General features: G+C 54.0%; 2 protein-coding genes across 4 annotated transcripts in view; both read right to left on the bottom strand.

Annotated features, from left to right (window-relative positions):
- Nucleotides 1-223: 223 nt before the first annotated feature.
- Nucleotides 224-6,750, bottom strand: LCAT (lecithin-cholesterol acyltransferase). 2 transcript variants are annotated; one of them, XM_044660570.1, is made up of 7 exons: nt 6,465-6,750; nt 5,646-5,802; nt 5,041-5,156; nt 4,679-4,774; nt 4,344-4,568; nt 2,773-3,292; nt 224-451 (listed from the first exon to the last, which is right to left on the bottom strand). In XM_044660570.1, exons 1-7 carry the CDS (start codon nt 6,619-6,621, stop codon nt 355-357), a joined length of 1,368 nt encoding a protein of 455 aa, XP_044516505.1. In that variant the 5' UTR covers nt 6,622-6,750; the 3' UTR covers nt 224-354. The 2 variants fall into 2 exon arrangements, with proteins under 2 accessions (XP_044516505.1, XP_044516504.1); XM_044660569.1 differs by lacking the exon at nt 224-451 and having other exon boundaries at nt 2,418-3,292.
- A 1,900-nt stretch (nt 6,751-8,650) lies between these two features.
- The window catches only part of SLC12A4 (solute carrier family 12 member 4), a 53,912-nt gene continuing 48,361 nt past the window's right edge, over nt 8,651-14,201 (bottom strand). Inside the window, exons 16-24 of one of the 2 annotated variants that reach the window (XM_044663210.1) lie at nt 14,060-14,164; nt 13,636-13,804; nt 12,843-13,038; nt 12,220-12,389; nt 11,995-12,126; nt 11,781-11,888; nt 11,256-11,440; nt 10,234-10,367; nt 8,651-9,414 (exon numbers count right to left, since the gene is read on the bottom strand). In XM_044663210.1, the coding sequence (XP_044519145.1) occupies nt 9,323-9,414; nt 10,234-10,367; nt 11,256-11,440; nt 11,781-11,888; nt 11,995-12,126; nt 12,220-12,389; nt 12,843-13,038; nt 13,636-13,804; nt 14,060-14,164 (1,291 nt within the window). In that variant the 3' untranslated portion in view covers nt 8,651-9,322. The remainder of the gene's footprint in view (nt 9,415-10,233; nt 10,368-11,255; nt 11,441-11,780; nt 11,889-11,994; nt 12,127-12,219; nt 12,390-12,842; nt 13,039-13,635; nt 13,805-14,059; nt 14,165-14,201) is intronic. The other variant, XM_044663211.1, reaches the window with a different exon arrangement.

The raw sequence follows: 14,201 nt of genomic DNA, 5'->3' as shown, positions 1-14,201 counted from the left end.
GAGCAGAACCAGGAGAACATTTTAGACAATAATAGCAATATTGAAAAGGTAATCCACTATGAAAGGATTTGTAACTCTGATCACCATAATGACCCACAATAATTCCAAAGGACTCATGGTGAAACATTCTATCCACTTCTAGATTGAAAGTTGATGGACTCAAAGTGCAGATGGAAAATATGTTCTTTTCCTTCTTTCTTTTCTTTTTTCTTGGCCACGGTTAATGAAAAAATTAGTTTTGCATAACTATATACATTTGTAATGGGCTTTGTTTTTCTTGACTTCTCAGTGGGTGAGGGAGTAGGAAAAGGGAGAGAGAAAATTCAGAACTGAAAATAAAATAAAATTGAATTTTTAAAATGTATGATAAAATGTTTTAGAATTAAGGTGCGAAGAGCCTGCTCTTTGCTTGGTTGGGTCTCTGGAGGTGGGATGGCGTGGTGAAGAATGAAGTGAGAACGAACCAGAGTGCAAGTCAAATTGCAGAGGCTGTTCCTTCTCTAGTGCCATCTGCTGATTTTAATTTTTATACCCTCTTTTCTTTTTGATCTCATACAGGTTTTTTTTCTTCCCATACATTCAAAATCACATATTAACTTTTGAAACATCATAAGATTGACATTTACTAATTATCTTACTGTGGTTAAACAAAGAAGCAAGCTTGTCAAGAATTATTCATTATGGCCTGGCTTGTTGGAACTTATTATTTTCAGCCATCCGTAAGGTACAAGTACATCAGTTCCTAGCTAAGCATAATAGTTATTATATTTTAACTATTAATAATAGTTAATTATATTTTAACTAATTATATTATGTATATAGCTACATTATACTATTCATTCCCATCATCAATCAAGGAGATAGTTATGGTAGTTGATTACATCTAATAAGATACAATAATATCAGTCTAATCCAAGTTTTGTTCCCATGCTATTCTTTCTGCTATAGGAACACTAAGAATACAGTTCTGGTAGGGTGATTCTGTGCTAATTTGTCATTGCCATAATTTCCTTGTGTTTCACTGTCTCTTTGGTCTGTAGGAGTTTGGGAACAAACTCAGGCCAGGTATTTTCTTGTTGGGAACTTTAGAAACTTGCATTAACTCACTAACTGCTGGTTTTTTGCTGGGCTGATTCTAAGGGAAATTTCTATACTCTAGGGGGTTGTACAGGGGTTTATTTTGGGATAGTGGGTAGTCTATGGCTGTGATTGTTCTTGCCATGAACCTGTATTGTTTTTCTGTGTCTCCTTTGAGCTGGATAAGGATATTGATTGCAATAATTTCAATGCAAGTGCATGTCACTGTAAAAAGAGTCACATAGGGTAAACTGAGTGTGGAATCTCCATCCTCCTGACAACCTTGCGTGCTGGATTGTCAGAGCTTGTGAGTAGCCATGCTAACCTCACAGCCTCGATGGCTTCTGGCATTAAGGCAGAAGTAGAGAGGGGGTGGAGAGGGAGACTATCAAATTCTTTTAGGAAGAAGGGAGAATGTCTTGAGGACTGATAGATAACAGCCACTAGAATCTTGATTGCATGAATTTCATAACTAAAGAGGTTGCTTGAGTAATGGTGCTAGAGAGAGAATCTAGAAGTGGTGCAAAGATTTGGAGCAAAGAATATTTTGATTCCTTACCATGAGACTGAAGGTGAGAGAGAAAGTGAAGTCAGTATTGAATGGTGGTCAGAGATGCAGTGACATCCAGAGGGAGCCAGGTCTCAGGGAAGAGCTAGAAGATGGCAAGAGAAGTTAAAGATGAAGAAAAGTTTGTTAATTATGGACAAAAATCCCATCGAGGGCATGGTGGAAGGGGCAGATCTGGAGAAGGACATAGTTAGGACAGGGTGGAAGTGGATGGGAATGAGAGCCCAGATAGCTGAATGTAGGGAAGAGATTTGTTCTTATGAAAGTGGTTCAGAATCATAGAGATAGAGACCTTTATTGTAAAAGGCTACAGAAAATTCAAGGTGGGAGGGATGAGGGCTAAGAACAGATCACTAAATCTAGAAATTGAGCATTGTTATAAACCTTATAGTTCTTAGTTCTAATTATATAGTGGTGTTGTAAGTCAGATATCACTTTTTCCCCCCTAAAACCCTTACCTTCCATCTTAGAATCAATAACGGTGTATTGGTTCTAAGACAGAAAAGTGGTAAGGGCTATGCAATTGGGGTTAAGTGACTTGTCCAGGGACACAAAGCTAGGAAGGATCTGAGGTCATATTTGAATCCAGGACTTCCTGTCTTTAGGCCAGGCTCTCAATCCACTGAGCCACCTAGCACCCCCTCACTTTTTTCTTTTACATATATAAATGTACTTTATATGATTATAAAACCCACAAGCATCCTTTCCTATCTCTCTCTCTCTCTTTATATCTCTCCTCCATTGCCTATCACAGTGCTCTGCACACAATAGATGCTGAATAAATGTTTATTATTTGTTCTCCCCTTCCCACTTCCAGAGAGTCAGACCCTCCTTTCTCCCTAGTCACTCCAGAGCTGGGCTTCAAAGAAAAAGACATTTTTATTCATGAAGTCCGATGTCTCCTCAGTCCCTAGCAGGACTGTAACAGGATGGACCTCAAAGTCAGGGACAGAGCCAAGCGTTAGAGGGAGGCGGCACCTTCTGCCCTTTTGGCCAACTGGAGTGGACGAGTAGCCCCTCATATGTGGTCTGTGACCTTGTCTGTGTCTGTGTTCCTGGGAGGAGAGGCCAGGTGGGAGTCCTTGGCGGGGGCAGGGTCTGGGTGGGAGTCATTTGCAGCCTTTGTTCGATAGGTGCCCAGCAGGATGGAGTTGATGTAATCCAATGTTTGGTTGCTGAAGACCATGTTGAGATGCTGCAGGCCAGGGATTGGGAACACGTGGACCGGCTGGGGTTGCTGGCTCTGCCAGCGAGCACAGAGCTCCATGCTCCGGGTGGCCACAGTGTCATCGCCATCCTCGTAGAGCACGGACACGGGGTCATTGTAGGGGAAACCCTCGTCATAGATGTAGGTGTGGGGGGTGGGTAGCCCCACTCCATAGAGGCAGTAGACCTCCACGCCTGGAGCAGGCAGCCCTGCCAACAGGTCACGGCTGTTTAGCCACATGTACCAGCCATCTTCAAAGTGCAGGTCTGCAAAAAAGCGCTGGAAATTTTGAAAGGTGTAGTTTATGTTTGGTGTGGAGATGAAGATGTGATCCTCAGGCCAAGCTAGGCGGGAAGGGAACATCCACGGAGAGGAAGTGGTCATCCGATGTTCCTCTCGAAGCTTGATGTTCGACATGAGTGGAATCCCCTGGTTGTCACCTGTGTGCCAGGAACAGAGTGAGGGACTCGTTGATCCCAAACTCATCCCCATCCCCATCCCCAAACCCAATCCATGCCCTACCTGGAACCTGTCCCTGATCCCAAATATAACCCCACATCCCACCCACCCACGAATCCATGGGTCCCACCTCCCAACTTTGAACCCTGACCTTCACCCTACACCTGCACATGGGACATAGCCTTGCTCAGGCCCACGCCTAGACGTCGACTGGATTCAGGATCTTTGACTTTGGCACGGAGTCCGTCATGCAGAAAGTACTTAATACATTTTATTGACCCGTTGGCACCCTCCAGGCTCAGGCACTGGCCTGAAACCTAACATTAGAGGCTGACCCAGATCTTAAAGCAACTCGACCTGACTCGGAATCACTGCTCTGGGACCTGAATAATTCCATTCTGTCACCGTTAGACTGGTACCTGTCCCTTTTTTCCCTTACCCTATCCGCCCGCCTCTTTGCCTCCCAAGAGCTCTGGGAGGCAAAATCTCCATTGATGTCACAGACAAGAGGGTCTGGTGGGGAGGCTGGAAAAATGGATAGCTACTCCATGAATGGATTATGTGTGGGGTGTGCATAGGCATATATATATACATATGACCTATATGGGGGGCAGCTGGGTAGCACAGTGGATTGAGAGTCAAGTCTAGAGATGGAAGATCCTGGGTTTAAATCTGGCCTCAGACACTTCCCAGCTGTGTGACCCTGGGCAAGTCATCTGACCCCCATTGCCTACCCTTACCACTCTTCTGCCTTGGAGCCAGTACACAGTATTGACTCCAAGATGGAAGGTAAGGGTTTAAAAAAAAAAAAAAAGACATATGACCTATATGGGGGTGGGGGTGGGGGGATATGTAGTTGGGGGCTGGTTCTTAAAACTCGTGGCTGTCTATCTCTGTTTCTGTTAGGGTGTGGGTTTGTAAATGGGGTCAGCTCTGTGTTTAAGGGGATCCTCGGTTGTTTTCGAGGAGGTTTACAGGGATGTGTCTCTGCATTTCTGCCTTTCTCTGTGTCTCAGGGGCTGACACACTCACCAGAAGCCAGGACCCTCATGGTTTTGGTGGAGCCACCCCAGGGAGCTCCCAGCGAAATGAAGCCATCAATGAATCGGTCCTTCCAGGCCTGGGGCTGGTGCAGAAGGAAGTACAGCAGATGAAGGTTGCCCAGGCTGTGTCCAATGAGGAAAACGGGCTTCCCGTAGGCAGCATACATGTCTTCCACCAGCCCTGCTAGTTTCTTAAAGTATTCTTCCTGCTGGGCTGGGGCCAGAGAAGTGTGAGACGCCAGCTCACACCTCTGCCCTGGGTTCCTATTCCTCAGAAACATCCATGCCCAAAGCCTGCCGCCCATAACGCCCCCCTCTACTCACTGGGATCCAGCCTCCAATCGTAAGGTGCAGCCCGGACTGTCTCATCCCGCACGTACCCGTTGTTGACGAGATTTTGCACTAATGTGTGCATATAGCCTTGATTGGGGGAGTGGGTGGAGGGAGAGATACAGGGTAAGAGGATGGTGCCTGCTAGGGGTACCCCAAAGGCCAGGCTACATGGCTCTCCTCAGATTGGCAGAGCCCTCAGGGTGGTGCCTTATCTCCCCCCTCGAACCCAAGCCTCCAAAGTATGGGGTCTTCTGGGACTCCTGCCCTCACTGGGACATAAGCCACAAGCCTTGTAGGGTTTGGTTCCAGGCTTTCATAGAATCCATTTGGGCCTCAGCGTCACGCCTACCTACCTGCCAGTTTGTTGGGGTCCAGATACTCCACAGAATAGGTCTTGCCAAAGCCTGGAACTCGAATCTGTACCCCAGGAGCATTAGACATTTGTCCTGTGGTCCTGTTGTAGACCACCCTGCAGAGTCAAGAAGGAGGCTCAACCTCCAGAGAGTGGGGTGTATAGGGGTGTGTGTGTGTGAGAGAGAGAGAGAGATGCATGCAGGGATACAAAGTGGGGTACGCATGTCTGTGTGTTAGAGAAGAGGGAAACACGTAGGGGAGAATGACAATCTGTTGTGGTCGGCTCTCGGACCTGGGCTGGCAGACAAGATGCATGGATGCCCTGGCAGTGTGGTGTTTGACAGGGCAACAGAAAGTCCTGAGTGTGAGTCCTGGTTCTAGCACTTGCTAGCTGTGGGACTCCCCCTGGGGGTCTCCCTCTCTCCTCATCCCTACCAAGAGGGTGAGAGCCTCTGGACAATCTGCCCATTGGATTAAATGAGCCAATGGCTGTTGGAGCTTCCACGGCTCCAAGTACATTGGAGGGTGTGGAGGGATCTGAAGTAGGGGCCGGGGGAGCTCCTCCATTTGGGCAGTGGGGCTGAGCGTGGCTTTTAGGACCCACCTAGTGTTGTCAATCCAACAGTCAACCCCGAGGGGCAGGAACATGTTGAGGTCCATCCAGATGGTGAAGAAGTCCTTCGTCTTCTGATAGCACAGCCAGTTGACCACTTCGGGCTTGTCCAGCTTGGCCTCCAATTGGTTCCCCAAGCAGCCAGGCACTGTGGGCATGAGGACCCTTACCCTGGCACCTGGCACATCCCCTACTTCCTCTTCCTCTTCCCCCGGGGCTCTGCTGGGGGCAGGAGGTTGTCTCTGGGAACCCTGGGCTCCCACCAGGATGGGGGTGCAGTGTCCCTGACCCCCACCCAGGGCAGAGCCAGACAAACACAAGGTCCCTTTTCTTCCCCCAGGGCCTCAGCCAAAGTCCAGGCTGGAGCAAACAGTCTAGGCAGGGCCCTGGACGAGAGGTCGTCAGAGATTATGAGAGGAAGAGTAGATCGGTCCGGCTTGGGGTGGGGGGAAGGGACGACTGTCCCCCCCACCAGCCAGGACACTCTCCCTTTGTCCCAGTCCATGACTGAGGGTAGGATGGGTTCCTAAGCCCCAAGGGACGTTCTTCCTGCTCCCACATGCTAAAAACCCTGCCCGTTGCTTAGTAGTTGGGGCTGGAAGAGCAGCCCAAGCTGGAGCTACAATGCTACTCCCTCCTCCCCTGGAGGCTGAGCCCCTTCCTGCCCCCACTTCCAGCCCTGCCATCCTCTTGGACCTGGCACAGGGAGCCGGCCCTCACCCTCCATTCCCCAGAACCCCCAGGGAGGGCTACAGGGGGCCCTTGAGCCCAAGCCTGGGTCGGAGTGTTGGGCGTGGGGCAATGCCTTACCGAGCACCACAGGTCTCGTGTGGTTGTTGAGGGCAGCCTTGGGGGTGGCACTTGGGGGAAAGAGGACATTGAAGAGCCAGAAGGAGGAGGCTGGAGGGAACAGGAGGAGAAAGCCCAGGAGGGCGCAGCGGCAGCCTAGCGGTCCCAGGAGCCCCATGCTGCCGGTGCCCGCCTGACCCCTGATCCAGGGATGTTTGTTGGTGGTGGTGGGCGGGACCGGAGGCCAGCAGCTGCTGGGGAGGCCACGGGGGCCTATGGGTGGAGGATGACACAGCTTAGGAGCAGAGCGGCCCATAAAGGGACCCGGGGCTCTGGGGGAAGGGGGAGGGAACTGGGAAATGAGGGAGGGAATATCCTGGGGGAGGATATTTCCCAGCTAGAGGAGGCTGGGAAAATGTGGGAAAGCTGGCCAGGGCTGGGCTGACCTTAAGACCTTTTCTAGGTACTCAGGGCCACGGAAACCAGTGAACCAGGCTAGGCAGCCAGGACTCTGTCCATGTCATCTGTGTCTCAGGGTACAAAGAGTACCCTTAGAATACTGGGCTTTGAGCCAGGAAGCCCCACATTCAGATTCCACCTCAGACATTTACTGGCGATGTGCTCCTGGGCAAATCACTTTGACAGCCTCATCTGTGACCAGGGGCATGGTGGAGATCAAATGAGATAACAAAGTGGGGGGGGGGGGACAGGATACAGATGTTAGCTATTCCCTCTAATAGGGAAGACTAATTGGGACTAAGCCCTGCTGCCACCAGCTGAAATGCTTCAATGCCTTTCAAGGGAAACCTGGGTTCAAATCCCAGCTCAGGCACTTACTATCAGGGCCAGCCTTGGCAAGTCACAAGTTCTCAGGACCTGTTTCTTCCTCTGAAAAATGAGATTGGACTAAAGTTTCCCAAAAGATAATAAAATAATAATAATAATAATATAACAATAATAATAATAATAATAATAACTATGTAGTGCCTAGTACAAGCCAGGTGCTGGGCTTAAGTAGCTCCCTTGATCCTCATATCCAACTCCTTTTTTAAAACTTTTCTCTTGGGTCTTAGAATTAGTCCTGTGTCTTGGTTCCAAGGCAGAAGAGTGGCTAGGCAATGGGGGTTAAGTGACTTGCCCAGCGTCACACAGCTAGGAAGCATCTGGGGGCCTGGCTCTTAATCTATCCCACCTCCTTTAAAAGAAAAAAAAAAAAAAGGCAATAGTAGTACCTACTGCCCCAGGTCGTTGTGAGGATCAAATGGGAATCTATTTGTAGAGTTCTTTGCTGCCCTTAAAATACTATATAAATACTAGCAATTATTATAGCTAACTATGTTCTGGGATCTACTTCCTTCACTCCACATTGGTTATTGCGGCTTCCAGTGCTTCTGGGTAACCTTCACATTTATTTTCTTTTGCTTTTTCCATCAATACTTCATTTATTTTTCATATTTTGAAAATTAATTACAAGTTATAACAAATTTCCACAAGTTTTCCTGTTATACAAACTCATCTCCCTCCCCAGTGCCTTCACATTTATTATTTTGTCAAACTCTTTCCCTTCCATCTTAGAATCAATACTGTGTATCAGTTGCACAGTCTTAAGGGCCAGGCAGTGGGGTTAAGTGACTTGCTCAGAATTGTTTCCAGGGCCTTTCCTCCCTCTCAGTCCTGAGCCCCGTAGCTGGCAGCTACGTTTATTGTTTCAAACGGTACAAGAACACTGCATTACATTTGGTTTAGCCATTCCCCAAGTGGCTGTTTCACCTTCCTCAAGAGGTTCTTAAAGGCAAGGATTGCGTCAGAGGAGGGAGGTGAAGAGAGGCTGCAGGATATTTGGGGGCAGAGGTCCTGAGTTCAGATTCCAGTGTTCTTATAACCTGTAGCCCCCCTGGACAATTCACTTCTCTATAAAATAGAGGGGCCGTATTAGGGGACTGCCAAGATCTTCTAGAGCTGGTCCCCACAGGAAGAATCTCCCCAGATAAATAGGGAGGAGCTGCGGAGGGCCAGGAAGGGGAGCTGGAACAGTCCCACCTCCTCCCGGATACCAGGCCGGGGGCCAGACCAGACAAAGGCCGGAGAGGGAGGGTGGGCTCCCGGGCCTCAGGACTCTTCAGAAGCCAGGCGGTCTCGAAGTGGATTCCGGCTCGGTCCCTCCCTCCGCAAAAGAAAAGCACAAAACCAGGTCCGGAAAGGGGGAGTGGAAGTCAGTAAACAATGTTTTATTGGGAAAACAACCAAACAAACAGCCCAAACTCCAAACGACATCCGCTTCGGTTTCCGGGGCGAGGAGGAGAAAGAGGGGTGTGTCCGACCGGGGGCTTCTCTGGCGCGGCCAGGGACGTGCCCGTAGGGGGGAAGTTGCCTCCCCCTCCCCTCCCCCCCAAACGCAAGTCTTTCCCTCTTGCTCCCTGGCAACCTTCCTGACCAATAAATACACAAATAAATAGGGCTCGGTCCCCAGCAGGCCGCGGCCTCCTGCAAACATAATCTTCATCTCTCTCAGCATCACTGATTCCCGTGTCTGGCCGGCAGGCCTCACGGCCCGTCTCCACGGCCTCCGCTTCACTCTCCCTGCTGCCCCGTGGGTCTGGGGGATTAGGAAGGAAAGGGGCAGGGCCCGGGAGCGGCCTTCCCCAGGCCCCTCGCTAACATACTGCACCGAGCCCTCGTCTACAAGGAGTTTAGTCTCAAAGCCGGATGCTGTGAGTGGAAGGCGAAGCCGGAGGCGAGTAGCGTGGGAGGGGCCGGGGCGCCCCAGCTCCCACCCTCAGCCCCAGGGGGGGGGGAATGGGACGGGACAGCGTGAGGGGCGGGGCATGAGAGGAGGCGGGGCGGTCCATCGCTGATTCCGAGAGGCCCAGCGGGCCGGCTCAGGAGTAGATGGTGATGACCTCCCGGCCCCCACCCCGGACCAGCAGCACCCGTTCCAGGCCTTCTGTCAACACTTCGAGGAATTCCATGTCTGAGCGGGGAGTCAAGGGCCGTAGCGGAGATATGTGAGGCAGGGGCCCCGCCATCCTGGCCATTCTTCCCTTCCCTCTCCTCCCCTCCTGCCTGCCCCGGGGTTCACTCCTAGGGTGGCCCTAATCACCTCAACAGTTCAAAGAGACCCAGGCTTCTGGGGGCCTGCAATGGGGGGGGGGGGGGACAGAAAAAGCCTGTCGCATAGTCACATGACCTGGGCTGGTGTCCCGTGACCAGAGGCAACCATTCCTGTCTAGGAGCCTCAGTTTCTTCCTCTGTAAAATGGGGAGATAATACTGGCACCACCTCCCTCCCCAGGAGATTGTGAGGAAAGGGCTTTGGACATGGACAGAAGTAAATGGGATTTTTTATTATGAACTCGGGGCTGCTAAATATGTGGCCTTGAGCCAAAGAGAAAGCTGTGGAAGACCCCCTCACTAGATTTACTGTCAGGCGGTGGCTCACTGGGCAAAGCTCCATCACCAGCCACGCACGGTCAGTGTCCTCATAGACAGTCACCCCTGGGGGTGGCCAGGTGGCTCAGTGGATAACCAGGCCTCCAGACCGGAGGTCCTGGGTTCTAATGTGACCGACCTCAGCAGACCCTTCCTAGCTCTGAGGCCCCGGACAAGTCTCTTAACCCTCATTGCCCTGCCCTTACTGCTGCTCACCTCTTCTACCTCGGAACCAACACATGGTAGTGATGGAAGGGAAGGGTTTAAGAAAGGGTTTAAAAAGGCCCCCCACTGGCTCTGAGGGGAGCCCCGAGCAGCCTCCTGCCAGCCTGTCTATCCTCCGCCTCCTCCCCAAAGGATACAGTTCTCGTCTCCATCTGTGTTTTTGGGCGGTCCGGGCATGTTCAGGAGGACCAGCCGGGCGTCGTGGGAGCGATTGACAATGACTTCATTCAGCTTGACAGCCGTGTGCATCCTCCGGACGTTAGACTGGTCTCTGTGGAGAGGCCCAGGGTCAGCCCTGGCCCCCATCACAGGCTCGGGGAGGCCCCTGAGGGCCCAGGCTGGTGGGAGCGGCTCAGCCTTTCCTTCTCTCCCTGCCCTTCCCAGAACTTCTTAACTGTGTGCGGGAAGGTCGCCTCTTTGCAGTATCCACTTGGGGACCCAAATGGTGCCTCCACATCTGACCCCCTTCAAATCCTCCCAGAGAGGGGCTGGCCCCAGGCAGCCTCTTTTCTCCAGTCTAACTCTCTTCCTTCCAGCAACCCTGCCCGGCTACCCTCAGGAGGCAGACCCGGACCAGGATCCCCGGCCTCTCTGCACGCTCTCCCACACGGCTTCCTGCACAAGCACCAGCCCCGGACCCCCAGGACCTCCTGGGGGTCTTGTCAGACATGCCCTGCGGTCATGGCCTTCCCCTCCCCAGTTCTACAAAGGCTGGGCTTTAAATGAGAGGAGGGAATGTGCGGAGCCGCTGACCCTCCTGCACTCGCACATGCTCAGAGCTCTCCTCCGGACGCCTTCCCCAAACATCCCCCCACTGTGGACCGCTTCCTGCCCCACATCAGGTCTCTCCGGACGGCCAGGACAACCCACTGAGGCAGAGGTGGCTCCTTCCAGGGGCCCCTCCCCCAGGCCTCCCCCTTCTAGGCAGCCCTGGGCGGCTGGAGGCAGCCCTACGCCTGGCCAGATGCGGGTTCTCAGCCACCAGGAAAGCCCAGCCCAGAGACAGGAGAGCGAAATCAGTCCTGATGGTTGGATGGGAGACTTTTGGCCTCTGCTGCCAAGTCGGGGCTCAGGGAGGGGAGGAGAGGGAGGAGACAGACAGACACAGACACAGACACAGTCTCTGCCCACTGTGGGCACCCTGGCACTCGCCACTCACGGTTTGATGCTGATCAGCTCGCGGAAGTTCTCGAGGGTGTTGCCCCGGTTCCGCTTCTCAGCTTCATGCTTGTCCCTGGTCCAGGTCATCTGGACCTTCTCGGGCCTGGCTTCCCCCTCGTCCTCCTCATCTGAGTACAGACTCTCCAGCCGGATGATGGAGTGCCGATCCTTGACCAGCTGGGCCTGAGGGGTGGAGGTGGGACGGGATGAGGAAGGAGAGGACAGGCTCCGGCTGCCAGCCCACAGGGATCTACACTGGTCTGGCGAGGATGGAGGCTGGGGCGGTGGGAGAACAGGGTGGGTTCTGGAGGCCAGAGCCTTGCCTGGAGAGCGCTTGGTGCCTCACAACAACTCCCACCACTGCACTACGAAGGCTTGTGACCTTCGTCCTCACATCATCCCCATTTTAAAGGACTCGGACCCCAGGACTGGCACCCCGTCTGGAAGAGGAGGAGAAGAGCCCAGGGTCACCCTCCCTCTCCTGGGAGCCCTGCCCCGTTGGCCACCTCCAGAGGCTCCCTACCTCCCTCTCCCTCTCAGTCTTGGTCAGCCTCATCTGCTTCAGCATCTGGGACCTCTGCTCCATCATCAGCGTGCGCTCGTAGGTGTAGGCCGAGATGTCGCTGTTGTGCTGGGGGGACAGTGAGGGAGTGGATGGGCAGCAGCCCTGGGGGGGTAGAGGGAGAGGGTCCGGCCCCAGGGCCCCGGGGGGATGGCTGTGGCTGGGTGGCCCTTACCATCTCCACGACTTCCACCTCGGCCTCGATGCGTAGGTGGTACAGGAAGGTGGCCAGGTCCTTCTTCATCTGGATGCTGTTGTCGTCCATCTGGGCCACGGTGAAGATCCTCATGCGGCACTTCCGCCAGACCTGGGGGGCCCGAGGGGGAGGTGAGGGGCCAGGGAGACCCGGGGGGTCTGGCCCCTCCACCCCCCCATCTCTCCGTCCCGCGGGGCTGGGCACCTTGTGCTGCCTCAGGAGGAAGGGCAGCAACATGAGCATGCCGCCGTCGTGGACAATCCACCAGACATCGATGTTGCCCTCGTTGTAGCGCTCGTGGTTGCTGGGGTAGAAGGAAACATTCTTGGGCACCAGCAGCGCCAGGTGGGCGGCCGTGGTGCAGCGCACGGTGTCTACGAGACAAAGACGTACCATACCGGGTGATTCGATGCCCCCGGGCTTCCTCGGCAGCCCCCCCGCCCCCAGCCTTTCTGGCCAGCCGCACAGCCTGGCAGACCTTTGGCCAGAGGCCCGGCTTCTTAGGCCGCTGGCACAGCCTGACACAGGAGAGCAGGGTGGGCAAAACCCGTCCTTAGAGCCTTCCCTCACCCATCTGGGCCTTCTCCCGCTTGCTGGTGACTCCTGACCGTCCTCTATTGTCCTGAGGCCAGTTAACACCTAAGATGTCTATCTGGAGGGAAGGGCTAGGCACGAGGCCTGCCTGGGACCTTCTAAATCCTAGCCCTGCAGGAAGCCCAAAGCCACTGAGCGCCATCCTAACAGCTGCTAATTAGTGAGGGAAGGGTCCGGGGATCCCTCGCTGGGGGGCCCCCGATTGAGGAGAGCGGAGGCGAGCGGACACCTACCAATGAAGGTCTTCCAGGCCCGAGGGTCTTCACTCTGCCTCCAGCCATAGGGCCACCCCAGCACCACGGAGTTGTGTTTCATGCCCCCCAGGCCGCAGGACTGGATGAGGTGGGCCAGGCCTTCCCGCACCTTACTGGTCACCACCACTTGGCAGAAACCTTTCACCTTTTCAATCTCAATCATGTTCTTAATTGTCTGAAAACAAGAGTCTGCGGTCACACAGGGCAAGGACAGCTGGGGGAGTCTTCCTGAGTTTACCCACACACTGGAAACAGCGAGTGAGCCCTCCTCGGGGGCCTGAGGTGTCACCCAGAGCCCACCCACTGCCTTCTCCTTGGCTCTTGGAACTTGGAGAGCTCCTCGTGCCCGTCTCTTGTACATGTCCTTAGAACAGAAGGTTCTGGAGGCAAGGACCAGGCCTCTGCCTTTCTTTGAACCTCCAGCACTGAGCCCAGTGTAGGCACTTTCTGGGGGATTGGGGGGCCGGCCAAGTGTGGCCCTCGGACCCCCCGGGAACAGAGCCCAGACCCTTCTAGACGTGTTTAGGGACGCTCCCAGAGGGAAAGGAAAGAGTCAGAGATGGAGGAGGAAATAAATCCACTCCTAAATCTCTGAGATCTTTGGGCTCTTAGCCTCTTGGTGCAGGCGACATGGGGGGGCCAGGCCTGCCAGAGGTGCTGCTCCCCCACTTCTGGGCATCTTTTGCGCTCCGGTCAGGTCATCCCTGCTTTGTGGGCTCAGAGTCCCCCTCTGAGGGGGTGCCAAAGAGAGCCTCTCCCCTGATGCTGGTACCTGCTCGGCTGCCTGGGCTTCCCCGTAGCTTTCCAAAAAGTTGCCTTGGATCACGGAGCCAATGATGGTGAGGCCTTTCCCAGCCTTGAGCTGGGAGGCGAATGTGAGCAGGCGGGGGTACTTGACGTGGAGGTCTTCATCCAGCTTCAGGAGCACCAAGAGCTGAGGCCTGGGGGAGTGAGCGCAGGAGGAGGGCAGAGGCCCTGCTGAGCAGCAGCAGCCATGGGTCTGCCAGGGCCCAGAGCTCTTGGGGAGAGCCCACAGCCCTGGGGCCTTGGCAGAGGGGGCGTGAGGGGGCTTCCCCTGCCCGTCCCCTTCCTTCTTGGTTGTTTTGGCTGGCCTGACGAGGTCCCCCAGTGAAGGGCAGACACTGAGGCCGGCTCCGGGATGCAGGCCTAGAGGAGGGGGACAGCCTGGGACTCACCTCCAGTTCTTGGTGTGTGGGGGCCCCTCCTCCAGGCGAAGGAGTGCGTAGCGGGCAGCACTCAGGGAGAGGCCCCGGATGCCATCGCCCCATTCCTTCTCGGCACTGCGGGGACGATAACCAACAGTTTGGCCCAGTCCGT

Source organism: Gracilinanus agilis, chromosome 2 (assembly GCF_016433145.1).
Source record: "Gracilinanus agilis isolate LMUSP501 chromosome 2, AgileGrace, whole genome shotgun sequence".
Classification (NCBI taxonomy): Eukaryota; Metazoa; Chordata; class Mammalia; order Didelphimorphia; family Didelphidae; genus Gracilinanus; species Gracilinanus agilis.
The sequence above is the reverse complement of the archived record's forward strand: the minus strand, read 5'-3'. Positions and strand labels throughout refer to the sequence as shown.